A 17,499-nucleotide genomic window follows, 5' to 3' on the forward strand; every position below is an offset into this window, starting at 1 on the left:
AAATGGGATCGTACAGTGTATACCCTCTTGGGTACGGCTTCTTTGGCTAAATGTTGTGCCCGGCGAGTTCCGTCTACGTTGCACGTGGTGGTAGTTGTTTCTTCTCTCAGCGCTTCGCAATATGACGAACGTGCCACAATTTATTCATCTGACTTTACTGTTGATGGATGTTTGGGTTGTTTGCGGTCTGGGGTTGCTGTGAACATTTCAGGTATTGCTTCAGGTGGTCGTAAGCAATCATTCACCTTGGACGTCTCCTCAGCCGGGGAATTGCTTGGTCAAGGGGCAGGGGTACCTTCGTTTGGCTTTGAAAGACGTGCCGAGCAGTTTCCCAGGGTGGACGCATCCCTTCCCACTCCCGCCAGCAGAGGAGCAGAGCTCCCGTTGCTGCACAGCCTTGCCACCGACCGGTGTTGTCAGGACATTAATTCAAGCCATTCTGGTGGGGATGTAGGACTGTCTATGTGGAATTGCATTCCTTTGAGATCTTAAGCCCCAGCTGCAGTCTGTACCCCACCACCGCTGCCACCTCCCATCCGATTGGCCCAGGATCCATGCCTGACAGTAAGCTGGGCCAATCAGAATTTGGAAACGAGACCTCAAAGATGCTCAGCAGGCTGCTGAGCGCTCGGGAAAGGACTTCAAACCTCAGAGCCCCGAGGTGGCCATCTCTCTCTGCAGAGAAGCCAGAAGGCCAGTTTGCAAAGGGAGGAGAGAGGAGCAGACACTGGAAGGGACAGGGAAACGAGATGTAGGAGGGCCGAGAGGAGGCAGGCGCCCAGAGAGCAGTCCTGGCCCCGGAGGCTGTCTGCCGTGTGCTCCTTGACGGGGCTCCGCGGGACCCCACCCGCGCCCTGTCCTGAAAGGGGCCGCTCTGTCCTCAATCAGCTGCTCCTTTTCCTCTGTCCCCTCTCCTTTTGCTCCAGCTCTTTGAGTGGATTTTTTTCTCCCTTGCAACCAAAGAGCCTTGCAAAACAAAGGGTATTTTCTCTGTCTGCTTCCTTTCTGTCTTCCCCCCTGGTTTTTAGCACATCTTTTTGAAAACGTCAGCCTCTTGCTCCGATGAAGAGAAGGGGTAGGGAGGCTGGCATGCGTTGGTCCCTCACGGTGTGCCAGGCCCCAAATGGGCATTCTCCCTGCTGTGTGGCACGTGAGCCTGTGAGGGAGGGGCCGGCGGTAACTTGCTTCAAGGACGTGGGAAAGTGAGGCACAGAGGGAGTCAGGGACTGGCTCAGGTGGCTCAGCTGGGGACGCCCTCCTAGGCTGGTCTGACCCTGAAGCGTCTATTCTGCCAGGCTTCGTGCCCTTTGTCCGTCATTGAGCCTGAGTGTTAAAGGTGCACATGGATGCCTTCGTCACTGTTGACAGATTGCCTCTTACCCCTCTTCCCCCTGCCATCACGGCTGTGTCACAATAAAGGAGAGCCGTCCCTCGTGGGGGCACCACAGATGCCCTCGGTTCTGCTGCCCCCAGCTTCAGAATTTCCTCCCATTCGTATCTTCCTCTTGCCAGTGGCTCATCCAAGTGCTCTTTGAGAGTAACATAATTTACTTCCAGAACGTTCTTCCTTGTATGCAGCTAAAACCCCAGGGGGCACCATAGTGTCAAGGTAGAGAAGGTGCTGCCCGTGGAGTCACGTACACTTGGAGTCCAAATCCTGTTCTCCACATGGGTGAGGTGAGGAACCAGGGGCAAAGATGGGGCCTCTCTGACTCTGTTTTCCCATCTGTAAAATGGGACTGGTGAGTCTTACTGCCCAGAAGTTTTGTAAGTTGCATGAGTAGGTTGTGATCTTCCTGGGTCACAGGCTCTCACCACCACGTTCCCTGCTTGCTGTCACCCTGTGACACCTAGGCTGGCCAGCCCTCCCTCCTTCCCTCCACCTGGAGCCTCATCCGTCTGACTCTGCCATCGCGTTCCAGGCGTGCCCAGTCCAGGGCTCCATCCTGAAGAAGGTGCTGGAGCCGCTGAAGGACGTCACCATCAAGGCCCCCCGGGACATCAGCCTGGGGGGTGTGAACCTGCCCAGTGTCGACTCCTCCCACACCTCCCCGGTGCAGCTCGCCCCTGTGCTCCCGGGGTTGCCACACGTCCAGCTGTGACCACAACTTGGCCGTGACCGTGAACCTCCCCAGCACGTCCAAAATACAAAACTGGGCTGGCACTGATGACGTCGTGATGCGAAGGGTGGGAGCTGATGCAGGGACCTCGATGCTGGTACTTGAAGCTCCAAAGCAGGGAAAGGTTTCAGACTATGAAATGAAGTCAGCGGACTTCAATGTTGAACTTGGAAATCCAGACGCAGGGTATAGCTGTGGAGTGAAGATGCCTTCTGGTGAATGCGCACCTGTATGCCCAGATCTCAGTCACGCTGGGGACCCTGGTGGAGCCTTTTGTGCAAAAGACAGAGCGAGATTTTGTCCAAGTGCAGAAACCTGGGAATGGAAGTATTAAGTTGTCGAAAAGGAATAACGTTGACAAAGAGGAGGAGGCTGTTACTGTAGAGCTCAGTGAACCAAGTTCAGCTAGCTTTTGAAAACACCGAGGTCCCTGAACCTCTTTATGAAAGCGACCCCACTCTCCCCTACAGTAGCACTCCGTGTGCCGGCAGATGGACCCCTCGTGGTAGAGTGTAGGATTGCTGGGGTGGGGCGTGTGAAGTGCTATCTGGCCCCCAAGATCGAGGATGAAGAGGGCCTTAGGCATCTTAAAATCCAAGAAAGTAAAACAAAGCTCTTTGAGAACGCCTTCTGAATGCCAGCATATAGTGTGCACCTCTGAGTACATGGGTAGATATCGTTTTCTGTAAACAGTTTCCATTCTCTACAGTTTGGCTAAAGAATCCATTCCCAAGTCGGATCTGGTCTTGTTAATGTAGACCTACTTCTGCCTTACCTAAAAATTCTCCTTTTGATTTTCACGGGTGCTCGGGCGGCTCAGTCGGTTAAGCGTCCAACTCTTGATTTCTGCTCCTCATGATCTCGTGGTTTGTGGGATCGAGCCCCGCGTGGGGCTCCGCACTGACGGCCAGGAGCCTGCTTGGGGTTCGGTCTCTCCCTCAGTCTCTCTTTGACCCTCCCCTGCTTGCACGTGCACCCGCATGTGTGTGCTCTCTCTCTTTCTCGAAGTAAATAAACTTAAAAAAAAAAGAAATTCTCCTTATGATTTTGATAACACAGGGCTTTGACTCTAAATGCAGTTTTAAGAATTGTTTGCAGTTGAAAGGAATTATTTGAATTTCCAAAGAAAATGGAGTCAAATAAGTAACAGTAAAGTGTTTAGCTTCACGTTTGGCACATAAGACACAAATACATAGTCATTGTTTTTGCTATTTGTACAGTTTCCTCCGTCCTGGGAGTTCCTGAAAATGGAAAACCTTTAAGTACCTGTCTCTGCATGGGCTTAATGCTCTCAGTCTGGCTGCCGTACCCTAACACACCCCTGACCCCTTTGAAATGCTTCCTCAGCAAGGCAAAGCTCTGTGGGAATTTCGGGGGTAGGATCACTAGCTCTGAGGCCTCGGTTGTTGCTAGATGCAGAGAAAACAAATATTGCTTTAGAAACATTAATAATTGAGGGCTTTTCAGCACAGAATTGGCCAGCATTAGGGGAATTGAAAATTAAGACTAAGACACTACCTCAAGCAGATTTTCTGGTGAATAATTCATAGAGCTATAATGCCCATGAAGACCCAGAAGAGAAAATACCTTCCGTGTCTGCCCTCCCCAGCCCCCGCCACCAGCCCCATCACCTTGACTTTTCCCTGAGCCCTTGGTGGGGGGAGGGGCATCTGGGGAGGCAAACAAAAGCCAACCACAACAGCAGAGTTCTGATTGGAACTTTCCATGCAGTTTTGCTCCCATGTTGCTGTGTGACCATCGATAAAGTCTGTCCCTCTCTGAGTAGCAATCCTGCCAGCTTTGAACTATGATTCTTTGAGGCCCAAGGGACGGAAAGGCCTTTGAGTATTCATTGAGGCCTCTGTCCCCAGGGAGATATATACCCCAAGCATTGCGGGGATGGTCTCTATTCCATTTCAGACCTCCTTCTTTCCTTCCTTCACACATTTACTGAGTACCTACTCTGTGCTAAGTGCTGAAGATACTGTCTCCTTGGGGGAGAAACCATCTAGGAAGAGGATAATTGCAACTCACAGTGACTTGAACACAGATGGGGGGAAGGAGAAGGTCGTGGGCGCGGGACTGACGCCTAAATTCAGCCCGAGGTGTGATCAGGGAGGGCTTTCTGGTGGAGGCCACACCTGCACTGAATCCTACCGAGAGAGTTGGGTAGGACAAGAAGGAGGAGGGTGTTCTAGGTCATAACATTTTTATAACATTTATAAAAAAGCCCCAGAAGAGAGAGAGAAGGAAAAGCACTTTTGTGGGGACAGCAAGGGCCCCTGGGGCACATGGCAAGGATGCCCAGAGAAGAGGCGGCACCTAAGGCGTTAAGGTCAAGTTAAGGCCTTGCATTTGGACCTCGCTCTGAGGGCAATGGGGAGCCAGCGAAGGTGTAAGTGGGGTGCTAGATACTCGTTCGGATTTGTTTGAGAAAGATCCAGGGACTGGCGTGCGGAGCGTTGGTGGGTCCTGCGTTCTGGTGTCGGCGTGAACCCTTCTCAGCCCGGTCCGGCCGATTGCCCGTCACCAGTTTTGAACAAATCGTGCTTTGTGTTTCCAAGGTCCATCCATCCAATCTCAGGCTGCGTTCTTGCCTCAGTTCACGTGTCACATCTGTTCTCTGTGTTGGCGGCGGTGGGGGGGGCGGTGGGCAGGGGGCAGTTTGTGCGGGGTTCCCAAGCAAGGGAACTCTTTTGTCGGCTCAGACTTGATCTTGCCAAGTTCAGGGTGGGAAGGCAGCCAGCCTCCAAGGAGCACTGGCTTCCGAGGCCCGTCTTAGAGTGGATGTCTCACACTGGTGGCTCCTGGGGTAAGTCTGCATCTATGGGTGTGTTTTGTTGGAACAGGGTCTTGTTTGGCAGAAAAGTTAGTGATCATATTTAAGTCAGGAGACTTCTCATCAAAAGTCTGGGTTTCTGATTTTCTAGAAATAGCGGACTTGGCCACCTGGAACCTCTTCCTTGAGGGCAGCCATTGGCTGGTGTGGGGTGGCCTGTGTGTGCCAGATCACCACCGTCCCCCCTCTTCCCTTTCGCCTTCCTGTCCTGAGGCTGACGGCAGCCGCTGTCTGCCATTATCTCTGTCACTGCAACCCTAGTTTCCTCCCACAAAGCAAGGAAGGATGTAGACTCTTTCTTGAGAGCCACACGCCCAGCAAACACGGGAAAGTGAGAGACAGACTAAGAGGGCCGCGTGCTTCAAGACAAATGGGGAAGCACACTGGTTTTAAATTTTTTCATGTTTATTCTTTTTGAGAGTGAGAGAGACAGAGCACGAGCAGGGGAGGGGCAGAGAAAGAGAAAGAGAGAAAATCCCAAGCAGCCCGGATGGCGGGGTTCGGTCCTGTGAACCGTGAGATCGTGACCTGAGCCGAAGTCAAGGGTCGGATGCTCAACCGACTGAGCCACCCAGGCGCCCCAAGGGCACATGTTTCCCGATGGGAATAAAAAGTCATTGTTTGGTACATAGACCACATGGGTCCGGTTGAAAGAGTTCAGTCTAAGGTGTGACAGGCAAATCGGGCTCAGGTGGCACTCACGCGTGTTCCTCGCCTGGCCCGGCGCTTGTGGGCCCAGACTGATGAGACGGGGTTTCAGAGCCCTGCGCCGCTGCCCAGCCTTCTCCCCGGCAAGCTCTGCTCACACGCGTGTGTGGGTTTACTTTCATTTGGGGTGGGGGTGGAACAATGATGGTTTCAGGTACACTTAAGAAATGCGTAAAAGCCATCGGGCTGCTAGAGCCCCTTCGTGTACCTTTGGGGTAAACTAAAGCCAGGGAAGGGGACCGACCTATCCATTGCCACCTCCATGGCCCTGTGTGGGGGCAGAGCCTGTGCCCTGCCTTTTTGTCTGCCCGGGCTGCAGGCTGCAGGCTGAGCAGGGCCCCCTGCCCTCCCGAACCCCATCGTCTGCTCTGCTGCACTGTTCAACTATCTGCCCTGCTTGCCCGGGGTCGCAGACCCGAAGGCCTGAGTCTGGAGCAGGGGAGGTGAGCTCCAGCTGCTTGCTGGCAGGTGGGAATGGCGGGGGGGCCAGGGTTTCCAAATCTCAGGTAGCCAGCAGTTTGGGTCTTTAAGTGAAGCCTGGGGGCTGGTACTTCTGGTGTCTGGCCCCAGCTCGGAACAGCCCGAAGGTGTCTTTTTCTGACTTGATTCTCTGCTGTCCAGCATGGGCCTGAGCTCGTTCGTTCATTCCTCTTTGGTTTCTCACGTCTTCACGACCCTACGAGGAGCTTTTTCAACCCCATTTTACAGATGATGACACTGAGGGCTCAGCAGGTTAAGGCACGGGTCCCGAGGCACGCAGCTCTTGTGCGTCAGAGCCAAGACTCAGGCCCAGGGATTCCGAACCCTGAGCCCGCTCTCGGAATCGCTGCGAATTCCAGGATGAATGTGAGGCCATCCTGTGCCCACACTGCGGTTCACGGGTTACGTAAGTGAAGGATTTCTTATCAGGAAGAAAGGATTCCAGGCACGTTTTTGCAAACTGTAACTGACGTCCGTTGAGAAAAGCAGGTGGCCCTAAGGACTCAGATGAGCCAAGAGGTAGGGCTGTTCATAGTCACATTTGTGACAAACTTGATGAGTCTGTGTGTGTCACTTAAAACCTCTGTGGGCTCCCATTTTGTCACCTTTCATATTTGAAGAACTAACATTACAGTCAAGGCGTGACGAGTTTCCACCGATGGCCTTTGGCAATGCTCAGATTCAACTCCTTCATCCTGAAGTCTGTATTGGGCGCCTACTGTATGCAGGGCGCGGATGTGCATTCTGAGACACAGTGGCCATACCCACTGTGAAAAGGCGTTGTTCTGGGCTCTGGGGACACAACGGTGAGCCAGATAGACCAAGTCCTTGCTCCCGCGGAGTTGAAGCCTTGCGGGCGAGGCAGATTAAATCTAAGAATCCCGTGAGGAAGTGTAAAGTGACAAAATGTAAAGCATAAGTGCTGTGGAAGAGAGGGACGCGGTGGCCCGAGAGCGTGGGTCAGGTCGGGGGGGCCAGGGCAGCCTTCCCTGGGGAAGTGACATGTGAGCTGAGCTCCGCAGGAAGAGGAGGCAGTAACCGGGCGACGGGGCAGCTGCAAAGGTGGGGGGTCAGTGGGTCTGTGGAAGTGAAGGCCCCGCAGAGGGGAGCGTGCTTGGGATGAGGCTGGAATGGTCAGCCGAGGCCCGACCCCTGGTGGTCGTTGCTCTTTATCCTGAGAGCAAGGGGAGGTCATCGGAGCATTATCAGTTAGCGTGGGCCGTGTAACAAACTGTCCCCCAACCACAAGGACTTAAAGCAGCCATCCCTAGTTCTGGTCGGGAGCCCGCAGGACAGCAGGCTGTGCTGGGCTGGGTTCGTGGCTCTTCCGGCCTGGGTCAGGCCCAGCTGCCCTTGGGCGCACTCGTTCATGTGTGCAGGGTGAGCCGGTGGGTCACGTGGGGCCGGCTGGTTCATGACGGTCTCGGGAGGCACGGCTGGGGGAGCTGGGGACTCTCTCCTCCTGTGACAGGCCAGCGCGGGCTCGGTCCCAGGGTGGCTGCAGGGCGTGTGTGGACGGAAGCCACGAGGCCTCTGAAGGCCTAGACCAGGAGCTGCGGAGCGTCAGTCCCTTCCTGCTGGTTGGAACACATCACGAGATCAGCCCAGATTCAGGGGAGGGAGAAGCAAACTCCTCCTCTCAGTGGGAGGAGCTGCTAAGTATTAGGGCCATTTTTGCCCACAACCGCAGAGATTTTAAGTAAAAGTGATTTTTCTTTTTTGTAGAGAGTTAAAAAGCCCCTTTAGCTTCTGAAGGGAGAATGGATGGGGGAGAGTATTTACCTCAATATCCGTTCCTTCCTCCGTTGTTGCTAACAGGATGTCAGTGTTTATTCCCACACACGGTTTCTTGAATGAGGACCGAATTTCCTCACGTCCTTTACAGCTCCGTGTAGCTGTGTTGTGGGACACTTTTAGGGCGTCTCCTTAAGAAAGAAGGGTCAAACCTTTCTTCTCTCCTTTCTCCCCCTGCTCTCCTCGATGTGTTGGATGGAGATGTGTTGGGGAAGCTTGGGCAGCCACCTTGGACCATGAGGATGAGGACCTCATCTGGAGGAGGGTGGAACGGAGATCCAGAAGGAGCTGGGGTCCTGGTCACCCCGTGAGGCCACCATACCAGTTTTGGCTATGTGGTGGCTGGTAGCCACCGTGAGCTACAAGTGGCTCGTGGCTTTCCCTTCTCTGGAGAATGGCCCATTTGGACTGGAGCTGTTCCACCCATAACCCGCTGAGCCGCATTTGCTCAGGAGGTTATGGGTGTAGGGGTTCAGGGTGTGGGGGTACAAAGGGCCTTTGCCTTTGGCTGATGGTAGGGCCCACCCTGAGCTCCCTATGGGGTCCTCCTGAGGCCAGTCCCCAGCCCCATCCCGTGTCCCTTACTCCCCTTCTCCTTGGAACGCCCCTCATGAGAACCACCGTCTCAAGCTCTCCTTCTGGGGACCCAACCTCAGACACCTACTCCGCTCCCTACCCGTGATAAGCCACAGACCAAGAGTCTGTATCTCAGAACGTACCCTAATCACTAGACTCCATCCACTCGCCCACTGGTTTTGGAGTGGGCAGAAGAGGAGACGTCAGCTGCTTAAATCCAGCAAAGCAGGCGCTATGGTGGGAAGAGCTCAAGAAAAATGAACTTCTTCCGGGCCGGGGGACGAAGGCCAAGGGAGCGCTCGGCAAGAGAGGCTTCAGATCTGGCCAGCGTGTGGCCCCCCGCCCCCCACCCCGGCCAAGTCCCTTGCCTTCCCGCCCCCCTGCTCCAGGCCCGTTTGAAGTCTGTGGGCTGCCCGGGCTGCTGGACGGACAGCATTTGTAAGCAACTCTCTCCCCAGCCCAGTTAATAATTCAGGAGCCAGCACCCGCAGCCAGCCCATCGCTCCAAGCACGCCGCGTCCCCAACGCCCAGCCAGTGGACAGGAAAGGAGAAAATCACTGGACCCGCTTGAAAAATGGTCCCTGCTCCAAGCACTCGCTGCCTCCCCAGCGCTGGGCTGGGAGAGAGCTGGGCCGAGACGTATCTGCCGGGCAGACGGCGAGAGAAGGATGGAGCGGCCCTGGGGGCTCAGGCGTGCACCCGGAGCGGTATTTAATTTTCGGATGCTGAGCCGCATTTGCTTTTGGACCGTGGGCTGTGGTCGCTGGGATGCAGGCCGTGGGGGACTCAGCTTTCTTCTGACTCAGCAATGCATCCTTCACCCGCTGTCTCCCCTTCGTTCGCTCATTCGGCCACTGTTGATGCTACTGACACGGAAGTGGCATTGACGATACGGGCAGGGGGTGGGGAGTGACAGCTGTCCTCAGGGGGGCAGACACAAAGAGTGGGGGGTGCGACACTTAAGGGGCTCGGGACAAGAAACAGCCGGCCGGGGGCTCTGCGTGTGGGGGCGACCCGTCCCCTGGGTGTGCCGGGACCCTAAATGTCCAAAGCAGGGAATGGTTAAGGTCACGGACTCTGGGGCCAACGGCACGGGTTCAAATACCAGCCCTGCCACTAACCTACCCAGAGTTGGCCTCTCTGTGCCTCAGTTTCCCCATCTATAAAATCGAGTTAATAATGGGAGGCCGGTACAAACTACCTCTTAGGGTTAAGATAATGGACAGGGACTTTGAGGGCGAAAATGAAAAACCCAAACTCGGGAAGTTACAAAGTGCTGGCAATCACAAAGGAAAGCCACCTTCAGAAAGTGACTCGGTGGGTCCTTACAAAGCTAGACACCCTTCCGTGCCAGGCAGCCATCCCACTGGTGGGTGCTCAGCAGAGTGAAGAGAGAAACTTATGTTCATACCAAAGCCTGTACGTAAGTGATTATTAGTCGTTTCGTAACGTCCCCGACTGGGAAACAACCCAAATGCCTCTCAACCAGAGACCTGATGGACCATGAAACATTACTCAGCAGCAAACAACGCGGGTGCGTCACAAATGGCCAAGGGAGAGCCGTCAGGCTTGTAAGGCTCCTAGCAACGTGTGCTTCTACGTGTGTGACATTCTGGAAGACGAGGGACAGAAAACTGGCCAGCGGTGCTGGGGTGGGAGGAACTGACCGAAAGGGGCAAAAGGGGATTTTTGAGGTGCGATGGAACTATTTGGTATTGAGGGTGTGCTGACCACGTGTGCTTATCAAAAACCAGAGAACTGTACACGAAAACGAGTACGTGTTACTGCACGTAAGTCACGACAGGTTTGAGGTGGTCTAGAGAGGGTTAGGGGGAGGTGGCAGGAGTCCAGGTAAGGAAAACATATTCAGGTCAGCTTGTTGTAGAGCCTTGAAGGCCGTGTCAAATCCTTTGGCCCGCGGGGAAATTCGGAAGTTTTTAAGCAGTTAGGGAAGAGAAGCCAAGTTTTGTTTCAGAAAGGTCGCTGTGTTCTCTATTCAGAAGCAGAAGCCTCCGTGTGTGGTTCGGAAATTGCCTTCAGAAATGTTTTCAGTGACTACCCCCGCTTTTTGGAGAGAATTTGATTTTGTGCCCCACGTTTGGAAATCAGGAGATTTGAGGCGCGCCTGTTCACGAGTTCGAGCCCCGCGTCGGGCTCTGTGCTGACAGTTCAGAGCCTGGAGGCTGCTTCGGATTCTGTGTCTCCCTCTCTCTCTGCCCCTCCCCCGCTCACGCTCTCGCTGTCTCTCAAAAGTAAATGTTAAAAATATCTAAAAAATCAGGAGGTTTGACATACCATTTTGAACCTCTGGCCTCTCCTTGTGTGGGTTGCATGCTCTGCAGTGTGCCAAAGCCCCTCCCCTGCTCCCTTGTAGCAACTTCCTGGTTCCTGCGGGTGTCAGTTTTAGACCCCAGGGCTTGAAAGTGCATTTGATGGGGAACACAGCAAGGGCAGAGGTGCTTCCCAGCCCTGGCTGTACATTTTCATCACCCGGGGAGCTTTAAACCCACTACTGATGCCCAGTCCAGGTCTCTGGAGTGGCCCGGGCATCTGTATCTTGTAGATATTCCCCAGGTGACTACTGTGCAGGCAGGGCAGGGAACCACTGGTCGGGGAGGAAGGGGCCTGGATTAGGGGGTCAGCAGTGGGGGAGGGGCGGTGTTAGGGACTGATGAAAGGTGGGGCTGAGGCAGGGGTAGACCCCCCTCGTGATGAGGGTCCAGCCCGAACAATGGAGTGAGATGATGGCGTTTGCTGAGAAAGGAGACAGGAGGAGGTGGTCAGGGGACGGTGGTGAGCTCAAGGTGGCCACTCTGTGCCCGAGCGGTCTGTGGCCTCCACACCGAGGGCTCAGCATGCAGCAGCGCCTACAACTTTGCCTCTGTGTGCCCTCTGTCACCCTCTGAGACGGGAGAGCAGGGCAGCAATGGGGGTGGGGGCGGCGATGGGCAGACAGGGACCCCGTTGGGCAGGGCTGGGAGGGGCCTGGGTTGTGGGTGCTCTGTTCCCGCTAAGCGATTTTGCTGGGAGGAGAGCGGGGGAGAACGTACTCACGCTCCAGAGGAAGGGCCTCAGCAGTCCAGACACGCGATGCCCTTGAACCCGGAACCGCTAACTCCTGAAACCTAGCAAACTATCTGCTGATCTGCCTCGACTTCTAAGCAGATGGTATGGGTCCATTGTCTGTTTTTGGTTTTGGTTTTCTGGTTTTTGTTTTGGTCAAGAATACTTCATCTAGGGGCTCCCGGGTGGCTCAGTTGGTTGAGCGTCTGACTCTTGACTTCAGCTCAGGTCGTGATCTTGCAGTCTGTGAGACTGAGCCTCGTGTTGGGCTCTGTGCTGGCATCTCGGAACCTACCTGGGTTCTCTCTCTCTCCCTCTCTCTGCCCCTCCCCCACTCACTCTCTCGGTCGCTCTCAAAATAAATAAAGTTAAAAAAGCCGTTTTCACGTAATCCACATGACCCTTCTACCTATGTATGACATAGAGGTTATCGTTCCCATTTTCCAGATGAAGAAACTCAGGCTCCAAAATTGTAAGCATTTTCCCCCAGATCACCAGCCTGGAGGTAACAGAGTTGATAGCTAAGCCCTCCTGTCAACACGGCTCCTTAGTGCGTCTGAGTTTGTCTCTGTAACCTCGGCTGGGAACACACACACGAACCTCACACCCTTTCAGCCTCTCCAGACACTTTTTATTGTCTCTGGTGCCCCCTCAGCTTTCCTTCTGGTACCTAGTGGATGTCTTCGTGACTGTTCTGACCTCCGCCCCTCCGTGGACACACTCCCTCCCCAGGGTTTTCACGGTCAGCCCCCCCGGGGAAGGGCTTTATAGTGCTGAGAAGGGGCAGGCAAGCGTCCTCAGCCCTCCCACCCGTCCAGGAGACTTTTGCTAAACGGCTCAGAGCTGTCTCATCCCAGCCATGCTTGGCTGGGTTGGTTTCTGTCACCGTTAAGCATTGACCATGGCATTGTCCTGCCATAGGAAGCAGTCCCAACCATCTCAACCGAGAAGGTGTCTGGGCTCCTTTCTCGCCTCTACCTCCTTGGAGATGCACATCGAGACAGGGACGGGGCCTCGGGGAGCCCCGTCCGGAGCCTCTCTGGCTCTCGCAGGCAGCACATCTTGCAGAGCTTGGTAGGGATCCGGCTCCCCAGGGTTGTGGTTTCCCGCCGATGGTGCTTCCTTCGGCTGGCTCCCGACGCGGACGGTCCCAGCCGCGGCTGGTGCTTGCTTCTCCTGAGCTCATCACGGTTGGTGTTGACTGTAGACGGTGCCCACCACTTCGCACGGTTTCTCCAGGGGAGGTTCTGACATCAGATGGTTCTAAAACAGAGCTGGTATTTGCTGCTGATCGCAGTCGTCCCCACTGATGAGTTTTGGCTGGCGATCCCGCCGTGACGGTTCTCCATACAGACGGTTTTGCCATTGACGGATCCTGTTAGAGGTGGCTCGTCACTGGGGCTCGCAGTGGTATCACCAGGGGAAGGTAGACCCAGCCCCCCAGGATCCTGCTACAGCTTCAGAGTAGACGGTCGTGCCGTTGATCGCTGACGGCCAGTGCAGGTGGTGCTTACCTTCCACAGTTCTTGCTTCGCGTCACCCTGCCGCCGACAGTCGTTGCTACCAACGGGGCTCTCCACCCAAGGTTCGGACGCACTGGGTGCTTTTTAAAGGCGTCTGCTTGCCGTAACCGCTCTGGGTAAAGTCCAGGCTTGCTGGGGGTTCACGTCCAGTTTTCAAGACCCTAGTGGCCGGTGAGCCTTCTCATGCAGGCACGCACGTCTGGGCAGGCTGCTCGCCCTCGGTGGCCTGGCTTTGGCCTTGCCCCCGACCTTGGTCGCTGGCCTTGGCCTTGCCTCCGGCCCCGTCCTCCTGCAGACTGGTGTTACTTTTCACCCCGGTCTGCACGCCGCCGTCCTCCCGCGTGCCCTGGCGGCTGCTGGCCTGGCTGGAGGGAAGGCTGCTGGCGGAACTGAACAGCCCGCTACTCACCTGGTAGTTGAGGGCACTGCTGCCCAGACTGATGAAGCTCATGCTGGTCAGGCTGCTGGCCCCGCTGCCGATGCCGCTGCCGGGCAGGCTGGTGTCGCTCTTCCCCTCCAGCCTGGTCTGCTCTGTGCGCCCGGCTGCCTCCTTATCTGGCTGGGGGAGTAGACGGCACACAGCTGGCTGCTCTGGGCGCTGTCTGTCTGGGTGTTGAGACTTCTATGCAACCTCACGATGTGTCTCCTGGCCACCAGGCTGACCTTGCTGTTCTCCTCATCCCCCGCATACCCGCTGTCCAACAGGCTGGTGTCACTGTCCCTGCATGTCCCCAGGCTGGACTGTCGCAGGCTCAGCAAGTCGCTCTCCCTTCTCCACGCGTTTCCCAGGTTGCTGCCCAGAAGTCTCAGGGGCCCCTGAGTGGCTCCTGCATCATGGTGTGGCCACGCGGGTGACTGGGGCTCTAAGCTGGGGGATGGGAGGCCTGGAGCTTGGTCCTGAGCATTCCAAGCAGCAGACTCCCCTGTTGTACCCTGGAGGAAAGTGAGGGACAGATGATCTGGTTTATCCAGGGGGAGGGGACCCTGGGAGGCCTCTGAATGGTGGGTGTGGTTTGTCTGGGGGAGACGTGGCTCAATTTATAAGGTGGCCTTTCAAAGGGCAGTGTTCTGATTGGCTGGCCCGGTTCCCATGGTGATGGGTCTATGAGGCGGGGTGGGTGTGGGAGGGAGGACAATGCTGTCCTGGCACCAGTTACATCAGTGGCTGGGGCTGGAGGTGGGTAGAAAAAGGACTTATGGCCAGAGAGAGGCAAGGACCACCTTCCTGGGGACATTTCCTACGGGGCCTGTGGCCTCTGCTTTGCCATATCATGACATCTGGGTGTGCCTCCTGGCTGAGTCCCTTCTGAGCTGCATTTCTTTAGGATGTCATTGGTCACTGGTCCCACATCACACCCTACCCCTTCCTCACCTCGAGGTGCGGTCATGTTGGCTGTTTTCTTATTTGGAGCTCTTACCTGCCACAGGGACTTTGCACTGGCCAAAAAAAAAAAAGTGTCTACCTGGAATGTTCTTCCCTCAGCCCCTTGGCCTTCAAGCCTCAGCTAAAGTGTCCCTGGCCTCTACAAGAACATCCCTCTGTTATTCTTTATGTCACTTTCTAACTTACGTGCTTTATGGCATTAAGTGCAATTTGCAAGTCTTTCGATGTGTCGGTTCCTTATTGCTGGTTCCCTCTGCTCGAATATCTTTGCAAGGGCAGAGATTTTGTTTCCTTATTCTCTCGGGGAGGCTAGGACCTGTGGCCCTGGTGAGTTGGGAGCTGCTGGAGACTCGTCAGCAGTGACGAGCAGACCGGAGTTGGAGCAGGCCGCTGCCTGGGGGGACGTCCGGTGGGCAGGGTGGGGCCGGGAGCTGGGTGGGGCCAGTGCAGGAATCCGGGAGTGACAGGGAGGGCCCGGACCACCGAGTGGCCACAGAGTTGGGAGATCCTGGGTGTGTCTAGAAGGCAGGACTCAGGGCTTGCTGAGGGGCCGTATCCGGGGGCTCGAGGAAGAGCAGGGTCAAGGCCAGCTGCGGGGTCCACGAGCCTCTGGGTCAGGGGCAGCATGGCCTTCTAGAAACGGCACGGCCTCCTTCTGAAGCACGCCGAACGGCATGCGCCGTGGTAAGGGCTGTGAGGAAGGGCAGAGCCTAGTGTCTCAGAGGTGAGATCAGCGTGGGTTCGAGCCTCAGCTCGTCCGCTTCGGAGCCGTGCTTAACGATGCCCCAAATGGGTGGTGGCGATTAAACCCTCCACAAACATTAGTTGAAGAGAAATGAGTGCTAAGTGTTCTGTTAGACCCTCCACAGACAGCCGGGCAGTCCCTCCTTGCTGGGCCTCACAGTCGAGAGTTGGGGGGACACACAGGCTCATTTCCGACAGAAGTGCTGTGGGGAAAATAAAACGGGGAGGCGGGGGGACGGTAGGCTGGACGGTGCTCCATGAATAGAGTGGCTGCCCCTCTCCATCTTGGGACTCTGGCCTGCTGTGGTTCCACTCCCGTGTCCTCCACCCGGGTGACATCCCGTGACCACCTCAACCTCTCTGAACCTCAGCTCCCCCAGCCGGGCGGACAGGAAACACCCAGGCTAGGGTCTGCCCCTAGGTTCACCGTGGCAGCGCTGGCCGACCTCATGGAACCTTCTATTCAAGACAGTATAGGTGTTTGCATGAAAAAAATACACAAGTGTATGTGCATACGTACATATGTATGCATATATACCTAAGTACGTATGTGTACGGATGCAAATACATTCACGGTATGTTTATGTATGAATACATAAGAATATGCATACGTGAGTGCACACAAGAATATATATCCACATGCGTATATGCATATGTAAGCAATCCACATGAAGACATATGCAAATATATATAAACACGCACACACTTTTTGGAAACCACAAACCCTCCGGCTCTCAGCATCACCCTCCAGGGTGCCCACTTTCCCCCGAGGTTCCCCCGGCCGAGCTCTCTTATCCCAGAGCCTCCCCTGGGACCCTGCGATGGACACCGTGTTCTCTTTGCTGGAGTCCCCGTTGTCTGGCTGCGTCTGGCCAAGGACCCGTGTTTGTTCACTCTGGAGCGCCCCTGTGTGCTCACCGGGCAGTGGGGTGAGTGTGCTCCCCTGAGAGGCACAGCCCAGCGCAGGCCGCGGCACTGGGAACTCCTGGGCCCGGTGCCAGGCCGTAGAATGACCGGATATGGAGGACGTGTTGCACCCCGGGCACCTAGCTAGTCGCTGGCATGCACTGTCTCGTTGAAGCTCATTCCATCCTTAGCCTGCCCCGAAGCCTGGCCCCTGACTGCCTGATTGGGCTGCCAGGCAGGCAGTGCTTGTCCCGGGGGTAGTGAAAGGCATTCCTGGGGGCCAGAAGTGGTGGGTACCTCCCTTCTTAGGTGCACTTGGCACTTGAGCAGGTGGTTCCAGGGATGGACCTGGGTCCCCGATGACAGGACCTTGGACTTTCTACCTTCTGCAGGGAGCAAGACGAAGCTTAGCCATGGCCTGGAGGGGTGAACTGTTCCAAAAGAAGGAAATTCTTCCTCCGAGTTGCATTCTGCCCCACCCCCAGCTGTTAAAATTATTTAGGACATATGAAAGAAAGAAAGAAAGAAAGAAAGAAAGAAAGAAAGAAAGAAAGAAAGAAAGAGAAAGAAAGGGGAAGGAAAGAAAGAAGAGAGAGAGAAAGAAAAAGGAAAGAAAGAAAGAAAGAAAGAAAGAAAGAAAGAAAGAAAGAGGAAGGAAGGAAGAAGGAAAGAAAGAAAGAAAGAAAGAAAGAAAGAAAGAAGGAAAGAAAGAAGAGAGAGAGAGAAAAAGGAAAGAGAAAGAAAGAAAGGAAAAGGAAGGAAGGAAGGAAGGAAGGAAGGAAGAAGACATTACAGGGGCTCCTGGATGGTTCAGTCGGTTAAGCATCCGACTTTTGATTTTGGCTCAGGTCATGATCTTGCGGTTGTGAGATCAAGCCCTGTGTCGGGCTCCATGCTGAGTGAGAAGCCTGCTTGGGATTCTCTCTCTCACCTTCTCCCTCTGCCTGCCCCCCCCCCCCCCCAACTCTCTCTCACTATAAAAAAAAGAAAAAAGAAGAGATTACTGATAAACCTCCAAACCCATCTACCCCTCCCCATTCTCTGTCCGTGGCAGTCCAGAATCTCACGCTCGCCATTGAATCTGACGCACGTCTCTGTACTTGGGGGTAGAAGAGGACGTACCCCTGAGCCAACATGGAATTGTGTCGCATGCTATCAATCGATGTAAATGGCGTTCTTGATGTGTGCTTTTCCAACTTATGCTCAACACCACGTGCGACTCCTCTGTGCTGTGTCGCAGCTCAAGTTCACCTCCCGTACTGTCGGGTATCCTATTGATGAGCGTCGTGATCCGTCCATTCTAACCGGTGAGCATTCAGGTTACTTCCCCCTTTTCCCTTGCGATAGGCGTGCCTTTAAGT

At 55.0% G+C, this 17,499-nt stretch overlaps 1 protein-coding gene and 1 pseudogene across 1 annotated transcript; one reads left to right on the forward strand and one right to left on the reverse strand.

Moving 5' to 3' along the window:
* The first annotated feature begins 1,668 nt into the window (after positions 1–1,668).
* On the forward strand, positions 1,669–2,754 carry LOC122210306 (annotated as a pseudogene).
* A 9,436-nt stretch (positions 2,755–12,190) lies between these two features.
* Positions 12,191–17,289, reverse strand: CE3H16orf82 (chromosome E3 C16orf82 homolog). The gene is made up of 4 exons (XM_042922930.1): positions 17,229–17,289; positions 16,436–16,524; positions 15,957–16,175; positions 12,191–14,136 (listed from the first exon to the last, which is right to left on the reverse strand). The coding sequence occupies exons 1-4, from the start codon at positions 17,287–17,289 to the stop codon at positions 13,561–13,563; spliced, it is 945 nt and encodes a 314-aa protein (XP_042778864.1). The 3' UTR covers positions 12,191–13,560.
* Between the last annotated feature and the right edge of the window lie 210 nt (positions 17,290–17,499).

Source organism: Panthera leo, chromosome E3 (assembly GCF_018350215.1).
Source record: "Panthera leo isolate Ple1 chromosome E3, P.leo_Ple1_pat1.1, whole genome shotgun sequence".
Taxonomy (NCBI): Eukaryota; Metazoa; Chordata; class Mammalia; order Carnivora; family Felidae; genus Panthera; species Panthera leo.